At 42.2% G+C, this 18,643-nt stretch overlaps 1 protein-coding gene across 4 annotated transcripts in view; it reads right to left on the bottom strand.

Annotated features, from left to right (window-relative positions):
- The window catches only part of NSD3 (nuclear receptor binding SET domain protein 3), a 1,671,583-nt gene that overhangs the window by 1,382,039 nt on the left and 270,901 nt on the right, over nucleotides 1–18,643 (bottom strand). For all 4 annotated transcript variants that reach the window (XM_053718034.1, XM_053718036.1, XM_053718037.1 and 1 more), the window contains 2 exons: nucleotides 8,670–8,835; nucleotides 8,433–8,587 (listed from right to left, as the gene is read on the bottom strand). In XM_053718034.1, the coding sequence (XP_053574009.1) occupies nucleotides 8,433–8,587; nucleotides 8,670–8,835 (321 nt within the window). The remainder of the gene's footprint in view (nucleotides 1–8,432; nucleotides 8,588–8,669; nucleotides 8,836–18,643) is intronic.

The following is an 18,643-nucleotide window of genomic DNA, read 5'->3' as shown; positions in this document are numbered from 1 at the left end:
GCATTGCCCCAATCTTTGCTTGCAGGGAAACTACCCATTAACGGATTAAAATTCTTCAGACACCATCTTCGCACACCTCCATGATGTACAAAGGCAAATAATGACTGGGGCGTTAAGGGAAGTGGGAGGGATTCTTAAAGCTTTGCTGTAATTAGAATGGATTTGTGGACTCTTCATGCCATTGGAAAAAAAAAAAGGAAATTTATGCTTACCTGATAAATTGATTTCTTCTACGATACAAGTCCACGGATTTCATCCTTACTTGGGGGATATTAACCTCCTGCTAACAGGAAGTGGCAAAGAGCATATATATATAGCCCCTCCCTTTCCTCCACCTTCAGTCATTCGACCGAAGGTTTAGGAAGAGAAAGGAAAAGCTAAAGGGGCAGAGGTGACTGAAGTTGTAAAAATAAAATATAATCTGTCTTAAAATGAAGAAATCAATTTATCAGGTAGCATAAATTTCCTTTTCTTCTACAAGATACGACGAGTCCACGGATTTCATCTTTACTTGTGGGATAAAATACCAAAGCTACAGGACACGGATGAAACGGGAGGGACAAGACAGAGACCTAAACGGAAGGCACCACTGCTTGAAGAACCTTTCTCCCAAAAACAGCCTCAGAAGAAGCAAAAAGTATCAAATTTGTAAAATTTGGAAAAAGTATGAAGAGACGACCAAGTCGCAGCCTTGCAAATCTGTTCAACAGAAGCATTGTTTTTAAAGGCCCATGTGGAAGACACAGCCCTAGTAGAATGAGCTGTAATTCTTTCAGGAGGCTGCTGTCCAGCAGTCTCATATGCCAGGCGGATGATACTCCTCAGCTAAAAAGAAAGAGAGGTAGCCGTAGCTTTCTGACCCCTACGCTTTCCAGAATAAACAAGGAATAATGAAGATGATTGAAGGAAATCCTTGGTTGCCTGTAAGTAAAACTTCAAGTCACGGACCACGTCCAGGTTATGTAACAGACGCTCCTTCTTAGAAGAAGGATTAGGACACAAGGAAGGAACAACAATTTCCTGATTAATATTCTTATTTGAAACAACCTTAGGAAGCTGCTTTGTGGAGGAAGAGGAAGCAGAGGGTATTTTCCTTTAAAATTTCGAAAGGAACGAAAATTATTTTGTTTACCCCTCATCTTAACAGACTTATCCCTGAGGTAGGGCATGGCTTTTACCTCCAGTAATTTCAGAACTAATTTCCTTCAGTTCAGGCCCGAATAGGGTCTTAACCTTGAAAGGAATAGCTAAAAGCTTAGACTTTGATGACACATCAGCAGACCACGATTTGAGCCATAACACTCTATGCACTAAAATGGCAAATCCTGCATTTTTCGCCACTAATTTAGCAATTTGAAAAGCGGCATCTGTAATAAAAGAATTAGCTAGCTTGAGAGCCTTAATTCTATCTAAAATATCCTCTAATGGGGTCTCAACCTTCAGAGACTCTTCTAGAGCATCAAACCAAAAAGCTGCTGCAGTAGTAACTGGAACAATGCAGGCTGTAGGTTTTAAAAAAAAACCTTGATGAATACATCATTTCTTAAGAAGACCCTCTAACTTCTTATCCATAGGGTCTTTGAAAGCACAACTGTCCTCAATAGGTATAGTTGTACGCTTAGCCAGGGTAGATATAGCTCCCTTCACCTTAGGGACCGACTGCCAAGAGTCCGGAATGGTGTCTGATATGGGAAACATCTTCTTAAAATTAGGAGGAGAGAACGGTATACCTGGTCTATCCCATTCCTTTTTAACAATTTCCAAAATTCTTTTAGGAACCCGAAAAACATCAGTGTAAGTAGGCACCTCTAGATATTTGTCCATCTTACACAATTTCTCTGGTGGTATTATAATAGGGTCACAATCATCCAGAGTCGCTAAAACCTCCTGAAGTAACAGGCGGAGGTGTTCCAGCTTAAATTTAAAGGACATGGGGGGCGGAGCCTATAGCTGTTGCGGTAGGACGTGTTTGTGGGGAGCTCCTGGACCTAATCACCTTATTTGGAATTATATTCTAGGCTTTACTTGTTCTTTTTTGAAAATCTGGGATAAACTACCTTAAGCCACTCCAGAGAAGACTGGGAATACCTGACACATCACCGACCTACCTATGCTCCTCAGCTAACTTCACTGCGATTAGCCACAAGGTTGTGAGGCCTCTACTGTCTGCCTGTCAGTGCTGTTGAGGTTGCCGCATTTATACCCCCCCAGGTCCCTGGGTAACCAAACCAGTTTAAATATAACTGGACAGTTCTATGTATTATAGTGCAATTGTTGAAGGATAGTAACCTAACAATAGAAGCTTTTGCTTTACTACGGTACCAATCAAGTGCTCAAAATATGGAGGTTACCACGGTTCTTTCAGCGGAACTTTTAAGTATTATGGAGGCTCACTACAACGCTCTTGTGTTGATAGTAAGAGAGTCTTTCACTCCCTTCCACGCTGCCTCTCAAAACAATACTGCTAAAAAGATCTGCACTACCGAACCTGTGGAAGATGATGGAGCTATGAAGCCCGAGACCTTGGCACCCCAACTCCGGCTCCATGAGGAAAATGAGCCGGAGACAATCCTGATGTGTACAGCACCTACTACTAACGTAACCGCAGATGACTACTGCAGTGAATATCTATCTATAGGCTTACCATCAGCTAAAAAAATCAGTACTACGGACTCCCAAACTCAGCAGGGCTTTAAGCACCGCGCGATCAGAGAAACAGTCCGGGCTCCTAAGAAACTTTGGGGTAAATATGTTACACCCCAACTAGTGATCAAGAAGGTCACTGAATTTACAGATCCTTACCTCTGCACCAGTGAAAGTGGCTCCAGCCGCAGTACTCACGAAATTGTGGAACCTACCATCATGATGTGTCATGCGATTGGATCTGTGATGGTGTGAATTTTTAAGGACTGTTGTCCGGTTTCTGCATCCAGATCGCTGCCCTGTTGGGATCCCGGAGGGTTGTACCTGCTCAACTATCTGGGAGGCTACTCTCCCCTTTTGAGAACACTCTGTCTGCTTGGGAGAGGTTGGTCGCTTTTGCCAGCTGGAGTGGGGTAATTATGTTTGCTGTCACATTTGGTTGCCACGCAGCTCCCTATTGTGTATTAGACTCCTGGCTGTCCCTACACATGACTATGTGTACTTGCTTTTGCGGAACTTGTCGGATAGGTATTGACTGTTTGTCCGTGTTGCTTGTGCGGAGCGCTTGCATCCTGGCTGTGAGACAGAGACAGGGGATCGTTTGAAAAACACTTAAATGGACCGCAAATTCCCCTATGAATGGTCTTTTGGGGAGAGCAAGGGGTCTGATTGGGAGTGGCTGCTGTTCCTGCAGCCACAATATACTTCCATGCTGCTTTTGTTGTTTTTTCTCTCTCCCTCTATATAGTGCAAAGTGTCTTTTAGTGGTCGAGCCAAACCCTGCCAAGCCCACTGAGTTGGTTTGTTGCTGCATGATATATACTGTTTCCTTATTTTAAGACTTCCTGTATATATCTTAAGATCAGCTATATTTGCCTATCTCCTCACAGCTTAACTCATGTTAGTTGATTCAGATTAGAACCATCATGTTATAACATCCTAGGTTGTTTAGGGGTTTTGAGGAAATATAGGCTTGTTATTTATATCAATATGTCTGTATATATGATACATCAAATCTCTATTATATTTTTTGAGCATTTGTCCTTTGCTATCTACGCTATTTGATATGAATAGTTAAATGCTGGGGACCAGACTAGAGCTATATTATGCAAAGCTAGCTATCTAGTGTTGGACACGCTCCAAGGGGCCTGCATGTATATATATACAGTTTAATTATTTGCTTCAGGGTCCTATACAACTTACCTCTCACATATTATTGTTAACTCTGTCAGTCAAAGTTCTTGTGTTCTTACTGATATGGTTACTATCTAGCTCACTTAAAAGTTGAGAATTTTACTGTTTTCACTTGGGGTCCAAAAGTGGCCCATTTTGTTATCTTGTTATTTCTTATTTTTTATTTGTTTTCCCCTAGAATTTCCTTCCCTGACAAATTATTTTTTGGGGTCCAGGAGAGGCCTCTATTTTCCATTTAAAATACAAGATCTTGTATTATGTTGTAAGGGGTTACTCCTCTATTGAAAACCTGAGGTTAACTTTAATTTACATAACTAGGCATTTATTTACATGTTTATTTGGACATTCAATTCATAAAATTGTATTGTGACTTTCCTGTGACTCTCCTGTGTCTTTGAAAACAAGATGTTATTTTCCTGTGTCATTTTTATACCCTCAAATAAAATTTATTATTAAAAAAAAAAAAAAAAAATGTTTTAAAGGACATGACGTCCGAATCTGTCTGAGATAATATCTTTCCTGAATCTGAAGGTTCTTTATCAGACAGCAATTCCCTGACCCCCAACTCAGAGCACTGTGAGGGTACGTCGGAAATAGCCAATAAAGCATCAGAGGATTCAGTATTCACATTAATACCTGACCTACTGCGTTTACCCTGTAACACTGGTAATTTAGATAACACCTCTGTAAGGGTAGTTGACATAACTGCAGCCATCTCCTGCAGAGTAAAAGAATTAGACGCACTAGAGTTACTTGGCGTCGCTTGTGTGGGCGTTAAAGGTTGTGACACTTGGGGAGAATCGGATGGCATATCCTGATTTTCTTCAGACTGAGAATCATCCTTGGGCACACTTTCTTTACTTAAAATATGCTTTTTATATTGTAAGGCCCTTTCAGTACAAGAGGTACAAAACGTAAGAGGGGGTTCCACAATGGCTTCTAAACACATAGAGCAATTAGTATCCTCAATGTCAGACATGTTAAACAGACTAGCAATAACCACAATAGTCGTTAACACTTTATTTATTGATTTAAACAATTTTTTTAAAAATGTGTACTGCGCCTTTAAGGAATAAAAAAGCGCACAATTTTTCCCAAACTGCCCAAAAACGTTAAATAACGCTGTATAATTAACAACACATAATTAATAGTGCCAAAAATTAGTGCACCCTAAGAGCAAAGGGTGAAATTAACCTCAAAGATATTTATAGCAAAAAATGTATTTGATTTGAAAAAAAAACAGAATTAATGCTTACCTGATAAATTACTTTCTCTTGCGGTGTATCCAGTCCACGGATTCATCCTTTACTTGTGGGATATTCTCCTTCCCTACAGGAAGTGGCAAAGAGAGCACACAGCAGAGCGGTCCATATAGTTCCCCCTCTAGCTCCACCCCCCAGTCATTCGACCAAAGGTTAGGAAGAAAAAGGAGAAACCATAGGGTGCAGTGGTGACTGTAGTTTAAACAAAAAATGTATACCTGACTTAAATGTCAGGGCGGGCCGTGGACTGGATACACCGCAAGAGAAAGTAATTTATCAGTTAAGCATAAATTCTGTTTTCTCTTGCAAGGTGTATCCAGTCCACGGATTCATCCTTTACTTGTGGGATACCAATACCAAAGCTTTAGGACACGGATGAAGGGAGGGAACAAGACAGGTACCTTAAACGGAAGGCACCACTGCTTGCAAAACCTTTCTCCCAAAAATAGCCTCAGAAGAAGCAAAAGTATAAAATTTGGAAAATTTGGAAAAAGTATGCAGTGAAGACCAAGTCGCTGCCTTACAAATCTGTTCAACAGAGGCCTCATTTTTGAAAGCCCATGTGGAAGCCACTGCTCTAGTAGAATGAGCAGTAATTGTTTCAGGAGGCTGCTGGCCAGCAGTCTCATAGGCCAAACGGATGATGCTTTTCAGCCAAAAGGAAAGAGAGGTAGCAGTCACTTTCTGACCTCTCCTCTTACCAGAATAGATAACAAACAAGGAGGATGTTTGTCTGAAATCCTTGGTTGCTTGTAAATAGAATTTTAAAGCACGAACCACATCAAGATTGTGCAACAGACATTCCATCTTCGAAGAAGGATTAGGACACAGAGAAGGAACAACTATTTCCTGGTTAATATTCTTGTTAGAGACAACTTTAGGAAGAAAACCAGGCTTGGTACGCAAAACTACCTTATCTGCATGGAACACCAGGTAAGGTGAATCACACTGCAAGGCAGATAATTCTGAAACTCTTCGAGCAGAAGATATAGCTACCAAAAACAAAACTTTCCAAGATAATAACTTAATATCTATGGAATGCAAAGGTTCAAACGGAACCCCTTGAAGAACTGAAAGAACTAGAGTTAGACTCCATGGCGGAGCCACAGGTTTATAGACAGGCTTGATTCTGACTAAAGCCTGAGCAAACGCTTGAACGTCTGGTACCTCTGCCAGATGTTTGTGTAAAAGGATAGACAGAGCAGATATCTGTCCCTTTAAGGAACTAGCTGACAATCCTTTCTCCAATCCTTCTTGGAGGAAGGATAATATCCTGGGAATCCTAATCTTACTCCATGCGTAACCCTTGGATTCACACCAACCCAGATATTTCCGCCATATTTTATGGTAGATTTTCCTGGTGACAGACTTTCTAGCCTGAATCAGAGTATCTATAACTGACTCAGAGAAACCACGCTTTGATAGAATTAAGCGTTCAATCTCCAAGCAGTCAGACGTAGAGAAACTAGATTTTGAAGCTTGAATGGACCTTGTATTAGAAGATCCTGCCTCATTGGCAGTGTCCATGGTGGGACAGATGACATGTCCACTAGGTCTGCATACCAAGTCCTGCGTGGCCACGCAGGTGCTATCAGAATCACTGAAGCCTTCTCCTGCTTGATTCTGGCAACCAGACGAGGAAGAAGGGGAAACGGTGGAAAAACATAAGCTAGATTGAAGGACCAAGGCGCTGCTAGAGCATCTATCAATACCGCCTTGGGGTCCCGGGACATGGACCCGTAGAGAGGAAGTTTGGTACTCTGACGGGACGCCATCAGATCCAACTCTGGAGTGCCCCATAGCTGAGTCAGCTGGGCAAACACCTCCGGGTGGAGTTCCCACTCCCCCGGGTGAAAAGTCTGGCGACTTAGGAAATCCGCCTCCCAGTTGTCTACTCCTGGGATGTAAATTGCTGAGAGCTGGCAGGAGTGATCCTCCGCCACATTCACTTTACCCTCCTGTAGAGAGACCCTAGTGCTTAGAGCCGGCAAAGAGAATGACTGGGGGGTGGAGCTAGAGGGGGAGCAATATGGACAGCTCTGCTGTGTGCTCTCTTTGCCACTTCCTGTAGGGAAGGAGAATATCCCACAAGTAAAGGATGAATCCGTGGACTGGATACACCTTGCAAGAGAAACGACCCCTGCCCCCAGGGTACTGCAAAATGACTCAACAACGGTCCGGTTAACAGAACACCCGTTTAGGCCCAACCGGAGCTAATGCCTGCTGCCTTCTCAGTCAGAGTAAACTGCGCGTCTGAGCGCGTGAAAATAGGCCCCGCCCATCATGGACGACGTTCGCATTAGACTGCACACCCGCATGGGAAGCGGTTTAGCAATAAAGCCATGTGGTCCCCTAAGCACAACACAAATATACAGCCATAGTGATTATTTGATCCTTCAAAATAAAAGCCGTTAAGCTGCCTCTCCCAGTGTCCCTTTATATATGCTGTTTTTAAGCCCTTTATAAATGCTGAGCCCAGTATAATGTCAATAAAATAAATGAACACAGAATTTTCAGTAATACCCTTTGTTTACAGGTCTACTGCTTACCCCTTCCCTTGCAGGGAACAAATGTCAGCCAGTTCTGATATACCAAGTCTCCTCAGAAATAAAGGACTGAACATACCTCAATGCTGCTTGTAGCATGAAACCGTTCTCCACACTGAAGATTTCTCTTGTACTACCTTCAGAAGCTCTGTGGGAACCAACATGGATCTTAGTTACATCTGCTAAGATCATCAACCTCAGGGCAGAAATCTTCTTCCATATCTCCCTGAGGAAAATAGTACTCACCGGTACCATTTAAAATAAAAAACTTCATGATTGAAGAATCTAAAACTAACACCTCACTTTACCTCTTCCTATTACTAACACAGGCAAAGAGAATGACTCGGGTGGAGGGAAGAGAGGAGCTATATAAACAGCTCTGATGTGGTGCTCTTTGCCACTTCCTGTTAGCAGGAGGTTAATATCCCACAAGTAAGGATGAAATCCGTGGACTTGTCTTATCTTGTAGAAGAAATCACTATTTTCTGGGGGAAATGGGCCTCAACTGGGTCTGAGAACCCCCCTCACTGATGAATCAAATGCACATCTTCATTTGTCAACCTCCTCAAGCAGAGGCAAAGACATGATTGAGGTGCCAGTGAGGTAAGAGGGGTTTTATAGAGCTCTAGGGGTTTGGGAGTCTTTGCCTCCTCCTAGTGGCAGGGAAGAGAAATTTCCAAGAGAAATGGATCATGGACTCTCACCACCTGTATGAAAGAAATCAGAAATGGTTAACATTATTACAAATGAGTTAAGACTTAGATAGGTTGTCTTTATTAAAATGTACCTTCAGCTTCTCTGACTGGTTAATAGCTCTAGCAGAATCTTCAGCCAACAGCTGCTCATACTGCTTTTGACCACGGTATTCTCGCATACGTTTTTCATGTACCCATGCCCTCTCAGGTTCGTTGCTGAAAAACTGAACGTGGTATTCACGAGCCCCTTAAAGAAATAAACAAACATACTCTTAAATGAAAACACTTATTAGGTATTAAATAGAAGCTCTAAGTAGTATTCCACTTACCTCTGGAGTTTATCTTGCTGTGGACATGTAGCTGAGGGTCACAGGAAACCATGCATGGCCACCAAGGGTATGTCCCAACCTTTGACCAAACTAAGTCTCCTATGTGAAACCAAGCCCCAACCCGAACCTCAGAGGGCAATGGAAAAACAGTTGTTTGTGTCATTACCTAGGAAGCAAAAATGAACACAAATTAAAGAAACATGAAAGTAAATTTAAACTTTCATTATTCAGATAAAGCATGTAATGTTAAGAGACTTTTCAATGTACTTCTATATAAAATGTACTTTGTTCTCTTGATATTCTTTATTAAACCATACCTAAAATAGGTTTAAGATCAGTATCCTTTGTTGAAGCATACCTAGGTAGGCTAAGGAACAGCAATTAACTACTAGGAGCAAGCTTGTGGTTTCAGGCTATACACATTGTATAGGTGTTCAGCTAGGTCCAATAATGCAATGATCCTCTGGAGCAGATTTTAACATTGTGATAAAAAGCACATTGTACTGAAAACTTGTTTTTTTTTCTTCAATGTGTTTTCAATGACTTGTAATACCAGTTGCAGTGTATTAAATACATGGAAAATGCTTCTTTTGGTTTGTTTTTGTATTGGAAAAAAAAAGTAATTTTTGCCAATTGAAATCAAAGCCCAATGATTTCAAGAAAATTATCATTTAATGGACCTAGTTATGTCTATACACAAATGCCTCCTTATTTTACTTCTCTTCATATACATAACCCAGTACTTGGGTACTAAAATCTTCAGTATTCAAATACTATCTATCCTACACCCAATGGGGGTTAATTCCTGCTGCTGCCTCGTTTAAATATCTTTTCTATAGATAAGGCAATATTCATAATTTCAGTATATGTGGCTGATTTTAGAGGCAAAAGCAGCAACTTCAAATGAAAAAATAAGGCTAAAGGAGATATTTTATTATTTAAATATTTTTTTATTAAGGTATTGATACGTCACAAAACTCAAACCAAGTTACATCAGTACGTTACACATTTTGTCAAACATATAAAAGAATAGATCAATTAACATAAATCTTGTGAACTCCACTATAAAACATAGTTTCTTCATATATAACAATGATATCACAGACTAGAACAGTACAGAACTGACAATGATACCTTAAATTTTAGCTTTATAAACAGGTCTTTCGATAGTACCTCTTAATTATGTTGTGCTGCCGAATAGGATGATACTTTTATGCTGACCTAACACTGGCAAAAAAACATAATTTATGCTTACCTGATAAATTTATTTCTCTTGTAGTGTAGTCAGTCCACGGGTCATCCATTACTTATGGAATATATCTCTTCCTAACAGGAAGCTGCAAGAGGATCACCCAGCAGAGCTTGCTACATAGCTCCTCCCCTCACATGTCAGATTCAGTCATTCGACCAAAGCAGACGAGAAAGGAGAAACCATAGGGTGCAGTGGTGACTGGAGTTTAATTAAAATTTAGGTCTGCCTTAAAGACAGGGCGGGCCGTGGACTGACTACACTACAAGAGAAATAAATTTATCAGGTAAGCATAAATTATGTTTTCTCTTGTTAAGTGTAGTCAGTCCACGGGTCATCCATTACTTATGGAATACCAATACCAAAGCTAAAGTACACGGATGAAGGGAGGGACAAGGCAGGAACATTAAACAGAAGGAACCACTGCCTGAAGTACCTTTCTCCCAAAAATAGCCTCCGAAGAAGCAAAAGTGTCAAATTTGTAAAATTTTGAAAAGGTGTGAAGCGAAGACCAAGTCGCAGCCTTGCAAATCTGTTCAACAGAGGCCTAATTTTTAAAGGCCCAGGTGGAAGCCACAGCTCTAGTAGAATGAGCTGTAATCCTTTCAGGAGGCTGCTGTCCAGCAGTCTCATAGGCTAAACGTATTATGCTACGAAGCCAAAAAGAGAGAGAGGTAGCCGAAGCCTTTTGACCTCTTCTCTGTCCAGAGTAAACGACAAACAGGGAAGAAGTTGCAAATAGAACTTCAGGGCACGGACTACGTCCAAATTATGCAAAAGTCGTTCCTTCTTTGAAGAAGGGTTAGGACACAGTGATGGAACAACAATCTCTTAATTGATATTCCTGTTAGTAACTACCTTATGTAAGAACCCAGGTTTAGTACGCAGAACTACCTTGTCTGAATGAAAAATCAGATAAGGAGAATCACAATGTAAGGCAGATAACTCAGAGACTCTTCGAGCCGAGGAAATAGCCATCAAAAACAAAACCTTCCAGGATAACAGCTTGATATCAATGGAATGAAGGGGTTCAAATGGAACGCCTTGAAGAACATTAAGAACTAAGTTTAAGCTCCACGGCGGAGCAACAGTCTTAAACACAGGCTTAATCCTAGTTAAAGCCTGACAAAAAACCTGAACGTCTGGAACTTCAGCCAGACGTTTGTGTAGAAGAATAGACAGAGCAGAAATCTGTCCCTTTAACGAACTAGCAGATAAGCCCTTTTCTAAACCCTCTTGTAGAAAGGACAATATCCTAGGAATCATAACCTTACTCCATGAGTAACTCTTGGATTCGCACCAATATAAATATTTACGCCATATCTTATGGTAAATTTTTCTGGTAACGGGCTTCCTAGCCTGTATTAAGGTATCAATAACCGACTCCGAGAAGCCACGCTTTGATAGAATCAAGCGTTCAATCTCCATGCAGTCAGCCTCAGAGAAAATAGATTTGGATGTTTGAAAGGACCCTGAATTAGAAGGTCCTGTCTCAGAGGTAGAGACCACGGTGGACAGGACGACATGTCCACTAGGTCTGCATACCAGGTCCTGCGTGGCCACGCAGGCGCTATCAGAATCACCGAAGCTCTCTCCTGTTTGATCTTGGCAATCAAACGAGGAAGCATCGGGAATGGTGGAAACACATAAGCCATGTTGAAGACCCAAGGGGCTGTCAGAGCATCTATCAGCACCGCTCCCGGGTCCCTGGACCTGGATCCGTAACAAGGAAGCTTGGCGTTCTGGCGAGACGCCATGAGATCCAGATCTGGTTTGCCCCAACGAAGAATCAGTTGAGCAAAGACCTCCGGATGAAGTTCCCACTCCCCCGGATGAAAAGTCTGGCGACTTAGAAAATCCACCTCCCAGTTCTCTACTGGGATGTAAATCGCTGACAGGTGGCAAGAGTGAGACTCTGCCCAGCGAATTATCTTTGAGACTTCCAACATCGCTAGGGAACTTCTGGTTCCCCCTTGATGGTTGATGTAAGCCACAGTCGTGATGTTGTCCGACTGAAATCTGATGAACCTCAGAGTTGCTAACTGAGGCCAAGCTAGGAGAGCATTGAATATTGCTCTTAATTCCAGAATATTTATTGGGAGGAGTTTCTCCTCCTGAGTCCATAATCCCTGAGCTTTCAGGGAGTTCCAGACTGCGCCCCAGCCTAGAAGGCTGGCGTCTGTTGTTACAATCGTCCAATCTGGCCTGCGAAAGGTCATCCCCTTGGACAGATGTGGCCGAGAGAGCCACCATAGAAGAGAATCTCTGGTCTCTTGATCCAGACTTAGTAGGGGGGACAAAACTGAGTAATCCCCGTTCCACTGACTTAGCATGCACAATTGCAGTGGTCTGAGATGCAGGCGTGCAAATGGTACTATGTCCATTGCCGCTACCATTAAGCCGATTACTTCCATGCACTGAGCTACTGACGGGTGTGGAATGGAATGAAGGACACGGCAAGCATTTAGAAGTTTTGATAACCTGGCTTCTGTCAGGTAAATTTTCATCTCTACAGAATCTATAAGAGTCCCTAGAAAGGGAACTCTTGTAAGTGGTAATAGAGAACTCTTTTACACGTTCACCTTCCACCCATGCGACCTCAGAAATGCCAGAACTATCTCTGTATGAGACTTGGCAGTTTGAAAACTTGACGCTTGTATCAGAATGTCGTCTAGGTACGGAGTCACCGCTATGCCTCGCGGTCTTAGTACCGCCAGAAGTGAGCCCAGAACTTTTGTAAAGATTCTTGGAGCCGTAGCTAATCAGAAGGGAAGAGCTACAAACTGGTAATGCCTGTCTAGGAAAGCAAATCTTAGGTACCGATAATGATCCTTGTGAATCGGTATGTGAAGGTAGGCATCCTTTAAATCCACTGTGGTCATGTACTGACCCTCTTGGATCATGGGAAGGATGGTTCGAATAGTTTCCATTTTGAATGATGGAACTCTTAGAAATTTGTTTAGGATTTTTAAGTCCAAGATTGGTCTGAAGGTTCCCTCTTTCTTGGGAACCACAAATAGATTTGAATAGAATCCCTGCCCGTGTTCCGTCCGCGGAACTGGGTGGATCACCCCCATTAGTAAAAGGTCTTGTACACAGCGTAGAAACGCCTCTTTCTTTATTTGGTTTGCTGATAACCTTGAAAGATGAAATCTCCCTCGTGGAGGAGAAGTTTTGAAGTCCAGGAGATATCCCTGAGATATGATCTCCAACGCCCAGGGATCCTGGACATCTCTTGCCCAAGCCTGGGCGAAGAGAGAAAGTCTGCCCCCCACTAGATCCGTTTCCGGATAGGGGGCCCTCTCTTCATGCTGTCTTGGGGGCAGCAGCAGGTTTCTTGGCCTGCTTGCCCTTGTTCCAGGACTGGTTAACTTTCCAGCCCTGCCTGTAACGAGCAACAGCTCCTTCCTGTTTTGGAGCGGAGGAAGTTGATGCTGCTCCAGCCTTGAAGTTACGAAAGGCACTAAAATTAGACTGTTTGGCCTTTGATTTGGCCCTGTCCTGAGGTAGAGCATGGCCCTTACCTCCCGTAATGTCAGCTATAATTTCTTTCAAGCCGGGCCCGAATAAGGTCTGCCCTTTGAAAGGAATATTAAGCAATTTAGATTTAGAAGTCACGTCAGCTGACCAGGATTTAAGCCATAGTGCTCTGCGCGCTTGGATGGCGAATCCGGAGTTCTTAGCCGTAAGTTTGGTTAAATGTACGACGGCATCAGAAACAAATGCGTTAGCTAGCTTAAGTGCTTTAAGCTTGTTCATAATTTCATCCAATGGAGCTGTGCGAATGGCCTCTTCCAGAGACTCAAACCAGAATGCCGCCGCAGCAGTGACAGGCGCAATGCATGCAAGGGACTGTAAGATAAAACCTTGTTGAACAAACATTTTCTTAAGGTAACCCTCTAATTTCTTATCCATTGGATCTGAAAAGGCACAACTATCCTCCACCGGGATAGTGGTACGCTTAGCTAAAGTAGAAACTGCTCCCTCCACCTTAGGGACCGTCTGCCATAAGTCTCGTGTGGTGGCGTCTATAGGAAACATTTTCCTAAATATGGGAGGAGGGGAAAAGGGCACACCAGGTCTATCCCACTCCTTGCTAATAATCTCTGTAAGCCTTTTAGGTATAGGAAACACGTCAGTACACACCGGTACCGCATAGTATCTATCCAACCTACATAATTTTTCTGGAATTGCAACCGTGTTACAATCATTCAGAGCCGCTAATACCTCCCCTAGCAATATGCAGAGGTTCTCAAGCTTAAATTTAAAATTAGAAATCTCTGAATCCAGTCTCCCTGGATCAGATCCGTCACCCACAGAATGAAGCTCTCCGTCTTCACGTTCTGCAAACTGTGACGCAGTATCTGACATGGCTCTCACCTCATCCGCGCGCTCTGTCCTTAACCCAGAGCTATCGCGCTTGCCTCTTAATTCTGGCAATTTAGATAATACTTCTGTCATAACAGTAGCCATGTCTTGCAAAGTTATTTGTAAGGGCCTCCCTGATGTACTTGGCGCCACAAAATCACGCACCTCCTGAGCGGGAGGCGAAGGTACTGACACGTGAGGAGAGTTAGTCGGCATAACTTCCCCCTCGTTGTCTGGTGATAATTTCTTTACATGTAAAGATTGACTTTTATTTAAAGTAGCATCAATGCAATTAGTACATAAATTTCTATTGGGCTCCACATTGACCTTTAAACATAGTGAACAAAGAGATTCATCTGTGTCAGACATGTTTAAACAGACTAGCAATGAGACTAGCAAGCTTGGAAATACTTTTCTAAATAAATTTACAAGCAATATAAAAAACGCTCCTGTGCCTTTAAGAAGCACAAAAAGCTGTCACAGTTGAAATAACAATGAACCAAAATAGTTATAGCAACCAATTTTTCACAGTAAATGTATTAAGTTAGCAAAGGATTGCACCCACCAGCAAATGGATGATTAACCCCTTAATACCCAAAAACGGATTAACAATTTAATAATTAACGTTTTTCTCACAGTCAAAACACACTGTCACAGGTCTGCTGTGACTGATTACCTCCCTCAAAATGAATTTTGAAGACCCCTGAGCTCTCTAGAGACGATCTGGATCATGGAGGATGAAGTAGACAGATTGTGACTGAATTTTTACTGCGCAAAAAAGCGATAAAATAGGCCCCTCCCACTCATATTACAACAGTGGGGAAGCTCAGAAAACTGTTTCTATGCAGAAAACAAAGATGGCCATGTGGTAAAAATCATGCCCCAATAAGTTTTATCACCAAGTACCTCACAAAAAACAATTAACAAGCCAGTAAACGTTTTAAACATACATTTGAAAAGTTATGAATTGTTATTAATAAGCCTGCTACCAGTCGCTTTTACTGTAGTTAAGGCTCATACATTATTTCAGTATTAACAGTATTTTCAGAGTCAATTCCATTCCTTAGAAAAATACTTTAGTGTACACACACTCATCAGCCTAATACCAGTCGCTATCACTGCATTTAAGGCTGAACTTACTTTACATTGGTATCAGCAGTATTTTCTCAGTCAATTCCATTCCTCAGAAAAATAAATTACTGCACATACCTCATTTGTTGCAGGGGAGCCCTGCATGCTATTCCCCTTCTCTGAAGTTACCTCACTCCTCAGATGAGAACAGCCAGTGGATCTTAGTTACGTCTGCTAAGATCATAGAAAACGCAGGCAGATTCTTCTTCTAATGCTGCCTGAGAATAAACAGCACACTCCGGTGCCATTTAAAATAACAAACTTTTGATTGTAGAAATAAACTAAGTTAAAAAACACCACAGACCTCTCACAGCGACCTATCTAGTTAGGCTTCAAGAGAATGACTGAATATGACATGTGAGGGGAGGAGCTATGTAGCAAGCTCTGCTGGGTGATCCTCTTGCAGCTTCCTGTTAGGAAGAGATATATTCCATAAGTAATGGATGACCCGTGGACTGACTACACTTAACAAGAGAAACATACTATCTTATTTGAGGGGTACAATTTCTTACCACGGAAAAGTTACATGTAATATCTAATGTTGAAAAGGTCAGACACTCATAAATATGATAAATTTGCAATTTAACATGTATATCATCGATATAGCAGATAGGAATTTTAAAAGTATACATTTACAAAGCCGCTCTTGCAAAATCCCAGACCTAAAGTTGGGTATGTTACGTACATCCATTAATTTGCTTAGAGTGAATTAAGCAAGCCAGTATATGTGTCACCTCTATAGTACCTTCATATTCAGCTCTACAGGGATATATATGTTTGGATGTTGGACGGGGGGCTGCGTCCAGGCAATTATTGATGTGAAATTGTAATTATTATGAGGTTCGCTCTCAAGAAGGTCTTTCCTGGGCTCATCATCCGACATACGGATAGTAAAATAAAGTAAAATAGAATAAGAGGGCAGACAATTAATTAGTGAACTCGTCGTATAAAAACTTAACTCTATGAAAGCTTGGGAATTTGTATCCTGTCACCATGGTACGGGCTCTATACACAGATGACAGGTAGTGTAAAGATCCCTCACCTTAGGCTAAAGCTATAGATATCCTTAATGACAGGTTAAATACACTAGTATGTAGAACTACCATCCTTGAGGAGATCAGAGGGAGCTGGACATACATAATATGGCTTAAATAAGCAAGCTATCTTTAAGTTAATTTTATATACACACAAAAAAAAAATATATATGACTTATTCAAAACATAGTATGCAGATACAAATGGAGAGGGTATTGTTCTATAACATACACTTCTCCTATAATTAGGAAGTCAATCTAGGATCTAACCATTATAATGATACAGAAATGCAGGAGATTAGCTTATGAAGTGGCCTCTACTGGATCTTAAAACACATATTGAGAAATAAGTATCTGATGCCAGTAAGTGGTAAAGAGACAGACATAGTATCATAGCTTATCAAGAAATAGCTGTAGTAATTTGCAATAACCTTACAAACAATACATTACAGCTGACTTTATAGGACTTATATGAAGGGCTCAATATTTAACTACAGTAACCTACTCTTACAGTCCACTCTGTTGGAGATCAGGAGTCAGTCATTTGCTAAAACCTATCAGTTGTCTGGGACATTATATAAATACAGTGGTGTAGAGGGTTAGGACCACATATCGATATCCAGGATGGCATCGCATCTCACCCAATGCCCTCTCTACAAAGCGGCTCCGTTTTAAGTCCAGTTAATATGAGATCCCTGAAGGTGTGACCGCTCTTCCGCTGCTGGTGTAAATAGATGTAGGTAGCTAGGGTGGACATCAGATTCAGCCGTTGGAAAGCCACCCGGTCCTTGTTAGGTATACTTGCTTCCAAGAGTCCCTGAGCCCAAACGCGGGAGACTGCCTCTCTCCCCCCGCCCGGCACCAGAGATGAGTGTTGGACTTTCATATCTCCCTCATAACAAAGACCGGAATTAGGTGGGTGGAGAAGCGGTGGGTTCTGTGAGCTTGATGGTAGCTCTGTGCTGGTTTAAAAAAACCCGGGCCACAAATGACTCAGATCCCATGCCGAACAGTTGCCGGAAGGTGAGGCAATGTAGTGTGAAACCTTGGGTATGTCAGTGGTGCTGCGGCTATGTATGTCAAGCGTATGGGTTATCTTGGAGCAGAATCTTACCAGCTTTTGCGATGACATAGCCTCTATGTCTAGGTCAGTCCCTGGCTTGGCTGCTGCTTTTCGGCCTGTACTCCAGACTGTCATAATGAGATCAGCCATACAGCTGTCTAGTTTAGACTCAAGCTGTAGCAATGCAATTTGTATAAGCTTGAGAGGCTCCTCCATTTTATGTATGGGCTTAGCTTGCGTTGAGAAGTAGGCAGTCTTTTAGTGACTGTATTCCCGTTACAGAGGGGATGCTGAAGGTCTCGTCACTAGGCCGCTGCCCACGTACTCGGCGGTTCCAAACCTGGGCCCAATAATCATAAATACTGCAAAACAGATATTCGATTCAGCACTGTTTCATCTGTCTGATGTCGAGTTGTTTCCCTTCTAATGTTGCAGGATTATCTCTATAATCGGCTGATTAGTAGATGTCACATAAGAGCCACAGAAAACACAACCTATCATGGCCGTCACTGGACATGCCCCCTCTAAAGGAGATATTTTAAAGGAGTTACACACTCCAGCCTGCCACAAGTGCACTGCACTTTGGACGCACTTTCAATGAGGTAGCCTACATGCCTGCTTTAGTCTTGAGAGAGCTTACTTTACAGAAGTGTGGCTTCAGAATAACATCAGCGAGATCTGCAGAGACATGCAGAGACATGCAGAGATGGGAAATGCAAGTCAGTGGGGCAAAGAAGGAGGCACCCAACAATGACTGTAACAGAGACTGGTGCTCTTTCATTGTGGGGCCTACCACCTCCTCCGCTTTACTGGAGGAGCTGTTAGGAGAGTCCCCACCCTTGGCCCGTACCCAAGACATGGTCGTGTCAGCCCAACTGCTGCAGACCCAAAATAAGGGCCGGGGGAACTTCCAGGTTTGTTTTACATACAGTTACAAATAAGGAATGGGTTGGAACCACATGAGTCCAACTTCAATTAAGGGACATTTGCAGAGTGTATGGAGCCAGAGATTGGCTGCCTTATCTGCTTCTATGCAGGTAAGAGGGAATCACCTGTATTGTTTGGCTTCCTATACACTGTAGGAGGTGGGCCTTAAACAATTAATCATTGTGATCAGTGATGGGGTGCTA

This window comes from Bombina bombina, chromosome 6 (genome assembly GCF_027579735.1).
Source record: "Bombina bombina isolate aBomBom1 chromosome 6, aBomBom1.pri, whole genome shotgun sequence".
NCBI lineage: Eukaryota > Metazoa > Chordata > Amphibia > Anura > Bombinatoridae > Bombina > Bombina bombina.
This window is presented reverse-complemented; position numbering and strand designations above follow the sequence as displayed.